Source organism: Pseudorasbora parva, chromosome 21 (assembly GCF_024679245.1).
Source record: "Pseudorasbora parva isolate DD20220531a chromosome 21, ASM2467924v1, whole genome shotgun sequence".
Classification (NCBI taxonomy): Eukaryota; Metazoa; Chordata; class Actinopteri; order Cypriniformes; family Gobionidae; genus Pseudorasbora; species Pseudorasbora parva.
This window is the reverse complement of record NC_090192.1, coordinates 25,508,822-25,523,881: the sequence shown is the minus strand read 5'-3', so window position 1 is coordinate 25,523,881 and position 15,060 is coordinate 25,508,822. Positions and strand designations below refer to the sequence as shown.

At 39.1% G+C, this 15,060-nt stretch overlaps 1 protein-coding gene across 9 annotated transcripts in view; it reads left to right on the top strand.

Moving 5' to 3' along the window:
- Positions 1-15,060, top strand: part of usp54b (ubiquitin specific peptidase 54b) — a 151,846-nt gene that overhangs the window by 91,831 nt on the left and 44,955 nt on the right. For all 9 annotated transcript variants that reach the window (XM_067430212.1, XM_067430207.1, XM_067430206.1 and 6 more), the window contains one exon: positions 9,480-9,614. In XM_067430212.1, the coding sequence (XP_067286313.1) occupies positions 9,480-9,614 (135 nt within the window). The remainder of the gene's footprint in view (positions 1-9,479; positions 9,615-15,060) is intronic.

Genomic DNA, 15,060 nt, shown 5'->3' with positions numbered 1-15,060 from the left:
TCAGGGCTACTTTGTTGATATGAAACACAAATAAGCCTTTGTGAAATCCATCACAGTGATTGAAATGTGCTCTCTCTCTCTCTCTTTCTAAATGAAGTGTGTGTGAAGTGCTGAGGCATCAGAAATCACCCTGCTGTGGTGACACAAAGCTGTATCATGAGACCGCTTTCACATATTTGCCAGGATTTATGACCGTTTACCAGGATCTGTCCTTCTCCTTCTCTCTCATTCTTTATTCGTCACTCACACACTCACATCCTGCTCCGGTTTTCTCACCGTATTAAACCTGTTGCTAAATTTAGCTCCATTCCTATTCACTGTTAAACCATTCGGGGACTAAAAGTATTTGATATTGTCTAGGTGATGTGTTCAGAACAAAACTGCAGACTTTGAAAGAGACTTTTAATTTTAATCACGTCCAAGCAAACAAGCTTTAAGCCTCCATTATGTTTTGAAAGGAAAAAGGAATGACTGTGGTTCTCAAAATTATTTGTCTCACAGTACCTGAAGTGACAAATGTCGCTGAGTTGACTGCATCATTTTTCAGCAGTGTTTAGGCAGCATTTGTTTTTCATCTTAATAAACATGACGGCACGCTTCCGTTTAGGCCTATGTGGTAAATGCTTAACTCTGAGACGGATTCCAGTCCCACAGGTCTTGTCATGAGCTTTTTCCCTGCCAAACTCTCTGTGGACTGGTGGCATGTGATCTCATGGCTCTGGCTGTCTCCTGCCATAGCCTTGAATGGCATGGTCACCTCGCTAATTTCTAATAAAGGAACGTTAGTTTCGTCCGACTGGATATGAGAGTTCCTCACGCGTGCCGCCCGCCAGCCGCCTGCTTGCCAGCCGTGTTATTGAAATTTAATGATCTAACCTAACGCTACTAATGAGAGCTGAAATATGCCCTCACCACACCGCTCCTTTCTTCAAACCGCTGAATTCTACAAATGTGTTTATTTGAAAGCGTTCTCACTGTGGGGAATATCATGTTCATTTACTGAGATGTAAATGAGCTGAGGGGGATGAAAATGAAAAATCTCATATTGATTGTTTGCACAAGTATGCAACACTTGGCTAATATTATTTACTGATTGGCTCCTTTGATATCTTTGCATTTTTGGCTTACCAACTATTTAGTGTTTTTTTTAATACTAGTAATTTGTCTTTTTATTAGAGGGTGGTATTTTGATTTACATTTTATTTACTTCAAAAGTGTGCTTGGCCAGATTATTTTAAATGTTTCTGAAAGAAGCCTCTCATCTAGGCTACATTTATTATATGACTATATTGTAAAATTAAATCTACACCTGTGATGGCAAAGTAGATTTTTCAGGCAGCCATTACTCCAGTCTTCAGTGTCACATGATCCTTCAGAAATCATTATGATATGTTTTTTGGGGGGGGTTAAGAAACATTTATTATTATCAGTGTTAAAAAAATTATTGATTTCTTCATCTACATTGTTTACTCTCTTGACATTTGAAGCGCCTGCGGTTCCCGCTTATATCCACCAATCGGCCGGCCCAAGTAATAAAAAAATAAATAAATTGCATGTGGATGAGCGATAAATCATTGTGTTAATTTGAAAAATACGTTTTGTGAGCCCTGTCAAAGAATTATTCCGGTTGCCACTTTCAAAACAATCCCTGCCGTGAACTGACAAGGGAGTTGAAGCTCATTAAATACGCAAATCTTCTCCAATCCTAGCCGTGGGCATTTACTTCTAAGTCTCCAGTGCAGCACATCCAACAAAACCGAGTGTTCGGGAGAGAGCCTCAAAACCAGTGTAAAAATGTATAGCCTATTACTTATTAGTTATGATGTTTTTGTTTGTAAAAAACATGCAAACGTCATACGTTGACCTCAGACAACAGTATACATTTTTTAAAAGCTTGTTCATGACACCTTTAAATCACCTCAACTAAGTGTAATGAGTAGTAAAAAAAAGTAGCAATTGAAAGAATTTTCTCTTAAGCACTCTGCACACTGTGCGATTTTGCCCACGATTTGGCCGTCTGAGACAAATTTAGCAAATCCTAAAAGATTCCTCTGATCCTAGACTAAAATCTGACGTCTTTGGACGTTAGTTTGAGATGTTCACCGGCAGCCGATTAATGACCACTCTGCCAGAATTTCGTCTGAGGTAAAATTTGATCGGTGTCAGTAGATTTGGCGCACAATCCTGCAGAGTGACTTCTCCTACGACGATCGTCAATTATCTCGGTTTTTCAAGACAAACTATGACCAAAACGAGAGCTAGAGATTTCTTTGTAGCCAGCATTTCAGTCTCACGTGTAATGCAGTTCACTGTCATCGAGCGCGTCATTCATTGATGAAATAAAACACCGGATGAGTTTTCTTGCATGTGTCCGACTATCGTACAGTCTGACATTAATGACAATTGAGATCTTACAATGTGACATGGCTTACATCGGGGATCATGTTCGTACAGTCTGGCAAGAAACATTCTCAAAGGATTTTGAAAAATTGCACAGTGTGCAGGACACTTTAGTTAAATTCAGTAATTGTATTAATTTATTTACATGCACATTTAGGGGAGACAATGAATGGACATAATCTCACAGTTCTCATTAATATTAGATGTCATTGTACTAAATAAAAAAAACAGAACACTCTGACTGCATTTTTAAGTCTATAATGTTTGTGACCAGAGAGGCTGCATGTCACAGAGGCTGAATTGTGACATTGTGTGGCAAGAGCCCACATTACTGCCACTTCACGAGGTGTGATAGTGCCTTGAGGTTGGTGACCTCTACTGACCATACGCCCCGCTGAGAAACTGCAGCGCTGCAGGCAGCAAACACACACACAAACACAATCTAAATAAATGCAAAGTCACAGTCACACACACACAAGACGCCACCTCTATTACGATGATGTTTCCTATTATAGAAGTTCAAGTGACACCTCTATGTTTGGGCCATTTTATGTAGTGCGAATCAGCGATTGAGTTAAACCCAATTACAAACTCATAATCAGCATGAGATTCAATCCCTCTGCAATTTGAAAACTGAGCCCGGGGAGTGTTTAATATTAATATATGTACGTGCGTCACAAGATTGCTGTTCCTGTCAAGGGTGTGTGTGTGTGTGTATGCATGTCTGTACTTTCTCATTGCCTTTGTGAGTTTTGAGCAGTGCAGATGATATGTGTCACTGCTGATGTCTGAGTCTAGTGTCTTTGAGTGGAGGTTAATGTCTCATTTCACAGGCTACGCATGAGGGCTCGCAGCTGATAACACAATCTCTGGTGGTTTGTGTGTATGTGTATGTATATGTATGCATATGACTGGACATTGCATGGTTTGAGTACAACCTGTCCAGTTGGATTCCATGTCCTTGTTTGAAATGAGAAGCACTTTACATCTCACACACACTGCCACACTTTACATTACCTGCTATTACACACCTAGAGGACTCAACCCTCAAATGGGGTTCCCAGTTTGTGGTTGAAACTTGAGGAGTTTATATAAAATGTCTTTATTGGGAAGGTCACGAGTGGTTCAGACTGGTTTATATGTGTCAGTATTGGTTAGATAGCTCTTTGAAAAGCATATATGACTGGTATAATTTGGCTTGTTGAGCTAGCCTGGGAGTAAACTAGTCTCTTGATTTGTGTAAATTTTCCAGGTTAGTTGCATCATGTCTTTGAAAGAGACTCAAGAGTTTTGTTTGAGGCAAGTTAATTAGATATATATGAGCAGAACTAAATATTCATACACAATGTTTTATTTATTTCTGTAAAATAATTAGTATATCCCTGCTGAGAAAACTGCCTAATATGGTTTGCTTGTCTCCACACCTGGTTAGTCTGGTCTGTTGCCTTATTTTAAAGAGATTTTGATCCCTCTTCAGCTGTCCAGACTGGGAGACCATCTAGACAAGCTAAAGACCAGCTTGACCAGGCCTATAAAGGCTCAGACAAATAAAACTGATATCAAAGATCTAGCTGTGTCAAAAGCTGAATGTTGTTCCACATTGTCTGTGTCTGAGCCAAAAAGTTCTGCTTAAACATTGGAAAGACAACAGCCAACTAGCACTGCTTGAGAGGAAGTAGCTCTCCATGCCAGCAAGTGGCAGTAGTCTGTATTTGTCATTTAAAAAGGGAAACCAGAAGAAAAAAGTCTGCGGATAAACAAACTGTAAACAAAACGGCACCATTTTGTCATTTTATCACTTCTGTTTTTTCTTCTCATGCACTGGCTTGCTAATGCTGTGTTCACACCAAGCGGCAACCTCCCAGCTTTTCGGAATCCTATGAGTGACGTCACGGACACTACGTCCATATTTTTTACAGTCTGTGGTTCACACCAAGATCAAATTGAGCGTCTGAAGCAACTAGTTTCCAAGTCAATATAAAGATGCATTGATGCGCGTATAGAGGTCCAGATAGATGTGTTTAGCACGGAGTGATGGACTCAATTTTGCCTCATTTGCACGTCCAGTTCGCGCGAAAGAGTGTCCTGCGGGATACGTGCTTTATGCACAAGTGATTTTATTTGGTGCTTTTTGTGCATTCATGCGTTTAAACCGAATTCGCGCCTGACACCCGAGTTGAAAAATCGGAACTTTAGTGTCAGTTCGTTAACCAATCGGGAGCCTGCTTGCTGCTGTCAAGACAGATGGACAGGCAGCTGGGATATAGCGCCTGTTGCCATCCTGTAGGATGATCCTCGCTCCGATGCGAGACAACAGGTCATCAAACTGGGAAGGTCATCAAACAGGCGGAAGTCAATTGGACAGTAAAGTCAACTACTAAGTATCGCTGAAAGCGGCCGTCATCTATGCGCAGCTCTGGAGCAAGTGGTGAAACTCACCAAACTGGGTACGCCTCCGGAGGGTCTGGTAGACGCCACTGTTCTGCTTTCCAGAGCAAATACGGAGCAGGGACTCTCTCAATGAATGCTCGATCAATGTCAGCTATTGTGCAAACAGACAATAATTTGTTACATTTATATAGTGCTTTTCTAAGCATTCAAAGGGGAAACTCCTCAACCACCACCAATGTGCAGCATCCACCTGGATGATGCGACGGCAGCCATATTGCACCATAACACCCACCAAACCCCCAGCTGAGAGAGTCAGGACCTCTGTTTATCGTGTCATGTCTTTATACATGTGCCCCAATCACTTTGGACGCGCAAGTGGATTCTAAACGTTCAAGTGTCCAATTAGACACTATAGATGCAAATTTGACGCTCAAATCGTTCATGTTCGGTGTGAATGCAGCATTAGGACAGCCAATCCGAGTGATTTCTTGCCTGGATGGTCTTTGCTGCAGATAGCGTCTGACTAGTGCCAATGGTGCGGCACACACCTCAACTAAGCTGGAATACTTTAAACACGTCGGTGATGCACCACGTGATGCAGTTTTCGTCCTCAGCACAGTCTGCTGTTGTCCTCGCTGTGTGCAGCTCAAATATTTTGTATATACGCAAGTGATTTGAGTGCTTAAATTAGGTCTATTAGGTCAGAATGCGTTCATCCATGCCCATGGTCAATAGAGAATACTTTAAACAGCTTATGCACTCAACTTCTACAGACGTAGAAGAACGTCACAAATTAAATATACCCGAGTCTTTAAAGTGTCATGAAATTCCCCCTGTTTTAGCCTGGTCGTTCACACCTCTGTTGAAAAAGTCTCAAGGAATGGGTGTGGGAGAAGACTTTGCCTGTCTAAGAACACAAAACTACATGGAAAAACAACATGCTTTTCAACAGTTGTTTTTTTCTTTACTTTAGATAGACTATTCTTCTACATCAGTTTGTCGCAAGCATGTGAGGGCGTGTGCTGCCATCCCACTCTCGCTGAGGAGAGCGGAACAGAGCTGCAGTTTGGTTGGGCACTGATTGCCCGAGTGATATATTTGCTGCGTACACACACCAGACTTCCATTTGGCCCTTATCTGTCCTGAGTGTTTCATCAGCTCCGAGAGAGAGAGAGAGAGAGAGAGAGAGAGAGAGAGAGAGAGAGAGAGAGAGAGAGAGAGAGAGATGGGGAAGGAAGAGGACATTAAAATATGTCCATAGGCGAAAATCACTCCAGGCTCTTAGCTGGGCTGAGCAATGTGTGATTAGAGCTGCATGGGGAAATGATGCAGTGGCTGAATTTTCCTCTCATCGAGTTTCCTCAGTGGGGTACATAACCCTCTACGTCTGTCCCTCCCACTCTTTCTCTCATTTTCTTCCACCCTCCCTCCATTCTCTTTCTTTCTCTCCTTGGCGCAGTGCAGTCATCACACTGCATTACCTGTTCCAGAGCCACCGGCTTGTCCCGCTCAGGGGTAAACCCCCCATCCCACCTTCATATAGGGGGACTGCCTTGGGCACTGTGCCCACTGCATATATGAGGATTTTAAAACTGCAGTATGTGTGTGTGTGTGTGTGTGTGTGTGTGTGTGTGTGTGTGTGTGTGTGTGTGTGTGTGTGTGTGTGTGTGTGTGTGTGTGTGTGTTTGCAGCCGCAGCGAATATTTGCCTTTGCACTGTGAGTTTTGCCCGAGTCCAATTGTTCAGCTTATCAGGATGTCCTCTGGTGAGAGAGCATTGTGTTGCAGTCATTGTTCATTGAGTTCAATAACAGTGCCAATGCTGATGGACAAGAGAATAGATTCCACCGCAGGCATTTAGGACTCTGCATTTGTTTGAGCGTTCACTGTTAATGAGCTCAGTATCTTAGTTAGATGTTTCCCAACCAGTGCTACAGCGGCGAGCTTGTCCAATCGAATGAGTAGTGTGAGGCTCCACAAAATTTTATGTTGTGAAAAGGTTGGCATACATCTGTCTGAACGTATGGCTGTGTTGTTAAACACATTGAGCTGTCTGTACGTACAGCATTTAGGCATGTCCACTGTTTTTAGGTGAGCTCACCTACCTATAGATAACATTTTTGGGCTCATTTGAAAAACAATTCTCAGTCAAACTAATGAGCTTCTAATTTCACTACTGTTCAAAATTTTGAACATTTTACTTTGAACATTTTACAAAACATTTTATTATTTTTATTTCTTGGAAAGAAGTTAGTACTTTTATTCAGCAAGGATGCATTAAACAGATCAAAAGTAACAGTAAAGATATTTATGTTTTAGAAGAGCATCAAAGAATGCTAAAAAACTTGATTTCTGAAGGATCATGTGACAGAAGACAAAATTTAGCTTTGCCATCGCAGGAATGAATTACATAAAAAAAAAGATTAAAATAGAATAGTTATTTTTTTAATAATAATACTTTACAATATTTCTGTATTATTGATCAAAAAAAATACAGCCTTGTTGAACTTTAGAGACTTCTTTTAAAACAAAAAATATTAAAATCTGAAAGTGTTAAAAATAGAAGTGTTGGAATTTTTTTTCAAACATTTATAGATTTCATATATTATCTTTTTTAAAGAGCCCCTATTGTGGATTTTTGAAAATTTCCTTTCATGCAATGTGCAGCATAGTTCTAAGTGAATGAAAACATCCTGCAGTTTTAAATCAGAAGGTGCATCATATATAAAGTTATTGTCTGAGTCAATTGAACAAATCATTTTTTCAAACAAGCACTAAGCCGTTTTGTTGTGAAGTCATGATGAAACATTAGCATATTGCCTGTCCACTTATTTCTTTGACCAGGGAAAGCTTGAACACTGCAGCTGATACTGGACTCTCTGCAATGTTTGTTGTGTTTCATATTGTGTGAGTATCACCGGCTTACTCATGTTATTACTGTATTACTGAAATACTACTGTAAATACTGCACCATTACCTAAAACTATGCCTGTTAATGCAGATTGTCTATCATTCTTATTACTTTGGGTAAAGATGAAGGATGGAGCAAGATTTGTTTTGGAAATGTTGCTAACACATGCACTGTTTGTTTTTGTGAAATGTGGGAACATTCCATAGGCGTACTGTTTTTATACTGTATAAACTGTATTTTCTATCCCTCTACACTGCCCCTGCCCCTAAACCTACCCATCTTTTTACTTTCTCAAAAAAACTCATTCTGTAAGATTTATAAGCCTTTTAAAAAGTGGGGACGGGGAATGTCCTCATATTTAAATTTCGCCCTCTCCTTGTAATACCTATGTCATACCCATGTCATTATACACATTTGTGTCCTGATATTACACACACACACACACACACACAGTTTAAACACCTCATACCGTACCTCAAACTGAGTAGCATCTCTGAGAAACTCAGAGGTTCGTGCTCAAGGTTAGAGTTTAATAACCCAAAGTTCTTCTGATGTTTCATCATCGTTTCAGACTCGTGCTGGGCTTTGTTGTAAAATCGACATCATTGTTACTGTCTTAATGGTGTGTACAGTCGCTGAGCTTTAGGAACAGGAAGCCTCCTGATGTAGCTGAAGTTCAGTTATGGTGATGCCCTTTTTTTCTGAAATAAACCTTGTATGCGGTAGACCAATCACAATGGACTGAGCCATCTGACCAATTAGAGCAGAGCAGCTCGCTGAAAGGTGGGATTTAGAAACACTGATTAATCCAGTGAGTCGATTTAGAATCACTCAACATTGTGTTTTTTTTTTACCTTTGATGCATGTATACCTGTTGGTAGAGACCTCCAAAATGAAATTAGGAAACTTTAAAATAGCATAATAGGGGCACTTTAAAGTCTAATGAGTTGTCTACCTAGGTAACATTAATATTGGGACATTTCAGCAAATGTCCAATAGCTGCTTAAAAGTCTAGTGAACTGTCTACTTCAACTGTCTACTGACACATTTCAAAACATACTGAGCTGCCCATTTAGACAGAATTGGTGGGCACACTTGAACATTTTCTTGTCTTTTATGGACATTCATATCAACATTAGCTGTTAAAAAAAAGCTTTCTGCTTACTATTTTCGTGCATCATAGACACATTTTGACATACTATTTTACAGCTACCTAAACATTAAACGTTATGTTTTACCCACACTTAATTTTTGAATGGACGTGATTGTATTTTTCCTCTTTATTCTGCTAACATAAGGCACATCGAATTACTATTTTGTTTTAAAAATGTGCTACATAAATAACTAGTATTTATTTTGTACCTTTGCTTAAATAGCATTTTGGGGCATGTTTGAGCATTTGTTGTTCTTTAGCATTGTTGACATTATCACAGGCATGTTGGCATGTTTGCCGTCCTTCAAAACCTGCTGATCTACCTAGCTAGATTGCATTGTTGGCCATCATGTACAAAAATGCTTTCTAAGGAGTAAGTAGGCAAGTCACTAGGTTTTGAAACAGCCTGTGTGTTTGTTTATTGATTTGCCCTAACAGAGTCTGTGATTGGTTGTATTGCAGTGCAATGTTTTTACAGTACAGTATGTCAGCCCTCCTCTCTTGATGTGTATTCTCTCCACAGTGAGTGTGCAGGCTCCCGAAAGCTGTTGTGTGCTGTGGCGTTTCTTATTTGCATCAGTTTCTCTTTCTTACTTTGAGGTGCCGTTTCCCTTTGTGGTTTCAGAGCATCTTCGCCCAGTTCCAGTTCAGCAGTGAGAAGGTGCTCCCATCGGACGCTCTGCGCAGCGCTCTGGCCAAAACCTTCCAAGACGAGCAGCGTTTCCAGCTGGGCATCATGGACGACGCGGCTGAGTGTTTCGTAAGACTTTTTGTTTTATTATCCCCATCTCACCCCATTTTTCACGATTTCTCCTAATAAGTTACTTTTCTCTTTTTGCTGACACAACGTTCAGCTATACCCACCTCTGTTCTCATCCCTCTGTCTCTCTCAGGCATTTCCTCCTCTCACCTCTCCTCAACCCTACTTTCGTCTCTCCTCGCGTCACCTCTCCCAGTTGTCTTTTTCTGTTCCTCTCTTGGATTTAGTCAACCTTGATCTTAGATTCCAGAGATGTTAGGTGTTGAATTTCAAGCACTGCTGCTTGTGCACATCCTTGTGTGGTTTGAAGAGTGGTAGAAATGGAAACATGAAGTCTAAGCAGCGTAGGGAAAATAACTGCGGAGCTGAAGTTTGACAACTTTTTGAAATATTCATATATCACTGAAATGATGTGTTTTGACGGGACATGTTGCTGTATTTTTGATAAGTATATTGGATTCAAAATGTCTGGCTGATAGGATTCTCTTAGAATGCAATGAGACTTTAAATAAAACCATCTGATCTTTATTTAACTGTAAAGAAATTGATTTTTTTCCTCCCATTGTTGGGAGATAGATTTAGTCTGGCATAATTTTGTGACATTAGCTTTTGTCAATTCTTCTTGTGAACTTTCGTTAGCTATGTTCCAAGTCCTAGTGAACTGCACTGTTTTTAGACATCTTGAGATGATGTTGTGTCAGCATTGTATGCACAGTGGCAACAAAGTATTAAAGATATTGCACTGGATAATAGTGTTAGGTGTTGCACTGGATAAAAGAGGACTCAGAATTTTATCTCAAGACTGGCTAAGACCAGAACTGCAAACAAAATCACTAAATTGCCAGTGCATTGTTTGATTTATTTGTTAACACCATTGATGTGATTTGATGTGAAACTTACTGGTAGTTATTGAACTGCTATATAATAATGCAATCCATAACTTCAATTTCAAATGTGATTTCTGTTGTTACTGTGGTGCCGGGTTCGAAAATCAATGCAGGAATGTCTCAAAAATGGCACAAATTCATGTTTATGAATTAAAATCCCCCCCAAAAAGTCAAGATATGATTGCAAAAACCTGCTTATATGAGATCTATTTTTTAAATATAATATAGGACAGGGGTTTTCAAATCATTCCTGGAGCCTCCCCAGCACTGCACATTTTGGATGTCTCCCTTATTAGTGTCTTATTTAACACAGCTGTATTAACTCATCAGCTGATTAGTTTAGTACTCCATGAGCTGAGCTGGGTGTGTCCAATAAGGGAAATATCCAAAATGTGCAGTGCTGGGGAGGCTCCAGGAATGGTTTTGAAAACCCCTGATTTAGGATATAATGAAGCAATATCACAAGAGCAAGAGAGCTGTTTTCACTAATATGAGCAAGATTGCAAATGTGATATTGATTTTATAAAAAAAATCAGTTGCTTTGAACAAATTTGTTGAAACAATGATTTAGTGACTCACTTATTAAGTGTCTTGATTTCAGTTTCATATTTAAAATATGTATAATTTTTTACCCAATCACAAAATGTTACTTTTAAAAAATGAATCTGAACATTATTTATGCAGGTGTAATTGTACCAACTCAGATGTGACTTCTGTGCCACCTCTGCAACACAAATATTAATGTTATTGTTAGTGATTTGATTGGTAACAGCTTTATATAGTGTATTATTAATCTAATTGTATTGTTGATTAAATATAAGACATTTCTCAGACAGCAGATACAGATTTTTTAGATGGATTTGAGGAGTGCTGGTCTGGTTTTGGTCTCGACTTGGTCTTGCCCTGCCTTGGTCTGGTTTCAACCACACAAACTAGTCTTGGTCTCGACTCGGTTTAGGTGGTCTTGGCTACTAAATAAACATATCAAATTATGTGAAAAATTACAATAGACCTAGCCTAGAAATTTAGACGCACCCTAGCAGAAGTAAATCTAATTTGCAGCCAGGCCGTCTAGCAACTTTCCGTTGACTTGCGAGCTGGAAAAAACAATCTCTGGTCAGGCTAATCACATCATGTATAGAGTCGGTGGGCGGGCTTGACATAATGACGGCAGAGTTGTGACGTGTACTAATTGTATACAAAAAAGCTGGCGAAGAGCGGTCTTTCGAATCGGCTTTGGCTGCGACTCTGGAAAACTTGAAGTTAAGCTTTTCTTTGAGAAAAGAACAAAGAACGGCACGGAAATTCTTAAAAAAGGAAGATGTGTTCTGAGTTTTGCCGAACAGATACAGCAAAAGTTTAATCTATCAACTAGCTCCACTTCCCCTTCTTCGTTGCTCTGGTTGTTTGTAGCGCGATCCTATTGTGTGCAGAGGGACTTTGAAAGTTGTTTCAAAAACTGTTTATCCCCCTGGATTGAGCCATGCCAACTGTGTGTTCTCAGACTCAACTTCATCTCGAGTTGGGTCTGGCTTGTCAGGCTACAATAGACCTTTTTGTTTTTCAGAACTAACTTTGCAATTCTTAGACATTTTGCAATGACTTTTAACCACAAGGAGATTTTAATGGATGTTGTGTAAAACCAATTTCCCCAAGCAGAGAAGCCAAAGTTTTAGATCATCACATGAAATGAATCCTTTTGACATCATTTGGAACATTATATCTGTTTTAAAATGTGAAATGCTTAAAAAGATTGTTTGTGCTTAATTTCTTTAAAATAAATGGCACTTAGAATTCACCAAAAATTCATACATTTTTAATGTAACCTTCTTGGATGAGGCAGTCCTAGAATGCGTTGTGACAAGCTTAGTAAAAATGGTCCAATTAATATATTTAATTCAACATTTCAAAGTAATTTGATCTAATTACAATGGACTATTTAATGCACCATGTGTTCTCTGTGTGTTTTATTTGCTTTTTGAGCATGGAGATGTTAACTTAGCTACATGCTAGCCACAGACTAACTTAAAATATCCTGTGAGTGGCAATGGAAGAGCCTCGCTTGTGTTTCATTTGACAAACATTAATGGAGTTTCTAGTCATTCTCTTTAAAAGATTAAAAAGATTAAAAACTCTTTATTAAAAAGAGTAAAAGAGTCAAAACTCTTTAAAAGAAAAGCATTTTTCCCCAAATGCATCTAGTTTTGTTGCCAATATCATTCTTAGTATTATTTTTGTTTATTATTTGTATTGTTAGTTTTATTTTAGAGCAGCCAACGTTAATGTGCTAAGTTGTTCAGTTTTATAAAGTATCACAAATTAAAAACTTCAACTAAAAGGAATTTGTGGTCATTTATTTAATTTGGTTTTACAGTTTTAGTTTTTCCCCAGTTATGTTAGTTACTATTTTTATCCCAGGTAGCAAAAATGTTTAGTAAAAAAAAAAAAAAAAAAAAAAACTGCTGTTATCTTGCATTCAAAAGTTCAAAACAGCTAGATGGATCACGTACCATAATACAATACAAAAGGTTAGTATGGAACCTAAGAGCACACTGTATGTAAGATAGGTCTATTTAGACTGGTAAGCTCTCACACATTCATTGAATTTTGCAACCGAGCTTTTTTTTTAAGTGGACAATTAGATTTATGGCTGTGAACGTCATGGGCTTTACAGGCTTATGACAGCAGGAGTTGGCAGGTAAATGAACGGGCCCTGCTGTTGCTATAGATGAGCTCGGATGGGATCATTAAGAATGTGGAAGCTTTCTGTAAGGTCTTCCTGTACTCCCCAACCCAGTCCTCTAATCCCCGGACCTGATTATTTGGCCGCACCTGATTAAGGACCATAGATTGTGTTTATCTCACATTTATGTCCTTAAAGGACACACCGCATGAGCATCAATACAGATAATTGCTTTTAAGCAAATAAGCAATTGAACGATCATTCACGGGCGAACGGCTGAGCTGTCCAATCAAGATAGCTCACCAAGAGACCCTGTGATTGGCTCCATCTTAAATACCCATTTATATGCAGCCAGTACTGTCTATGTCAGGTTTTTTTCCCCACCATAGATATTTGAATGCAGCTGTGCTTACTCATAAGGTCACAAAAGACAGCATCATCAAAGTGTTATTTAGCTCAATTAGCACCTCGTCTGCAGTTCGGTAACAAAGGTCTGTTTCTGTCGCGGGCTCATTATTTTTAGCCGAGGATCTGTTGAATGGAACTGCCATGATTTCTCCCATTTGTTTGACTGCCGCATTTGCGAGGCAGATGCAGGCACGGGGCCAAAGCGTTCGTTGTACCATCCGTCTCCACTTTTAGACGCCGACCCCTCTCCTCACGTGCACCAGACGACAGGCAGTACATTAGCGAAATGCCAACTCTTCATTTCTGCTTCGCTCCTCTGCACATCTGCACCCCTGCATAAATAGCTGCGTTATTATCTGAGCCGGAAATGAAACGCTCCATACACTAATGATTTGTTGTGTGATACTCAATGAGAAGTGTCTAGCAGCGAGCATGAGATGTGATATTTTTCTGAGTGAAAAAAGACTTTGAATGCAATATCTGAAGAGTCTTTATTTCCGAGCTTGGTGAACTCAGAGCTACTTTTTGTAAAGAGTAGTATGACATAATGCCACTTTGCTGATTTTAATATTATAAAGTGCACAAAGCTTTCTAGCCGAGTGAAATTGAGAAGGTGTCTCAATGACTTATTTAAACCTAAACAAGTTTTTTTCCATAAAATAGTTTACCAGTTTACGCTTAATTTTTTTCACAGTATTTCACTTGGTTTTGATATTTTTCTAATAATAAAATTACTAAAACCTAAACTAAATTAAAAGGGTTAGTTCACCCACAAATGAAAATCTGACATTTATTAACTACCCTAATGTCGTTCAACACCCGTAAGACCTCGGAACACAATGCGTTCATCTTCGGAACACAAATGAAGATATTTTTGTTGAAATTCGATAGCTCAGACAGGCCTCATTGACACCAATGTCATTTCCTCTCTCAAGACTCATAAAAGGCACTAAAGACGTCGTTGCAACTCGTGACTTTGGCGATCCGAATCATGAATCGATACACTGATTCATAACGGTTCGAAACTTTGTTTTCAAATCGGCCCATCACTATATAAGTCGTTATTTTGGGGTTTTTTTGCGCACAAAAACTGTTCTCGTTGCTTCATAAAATTATTGTAGAATCACTGTAGTGAGATGTGCTTTGCAACGATGTCTTTTGTGCCTTTTATGGGTCTTGATAGAGGAAATGACATTGGTGTCAATGAAGGCCTGTCGGAGTCGTCGGATTTCAACAAAAATATCTTCCTTTGTTGTTCTATATATATATATATATATATATATATATATATATATATATATATATATATATATATATATATATATATATACACACACACACATATACATACATACATACATACATACATTGCAATATAATATATTTGGCCAGGATGCCGGGGTTACAGCCCTACTTTTTTTGGAAGGACATCCTGGGATTTTTAATGATCACAGAGGGTCAGGACAAA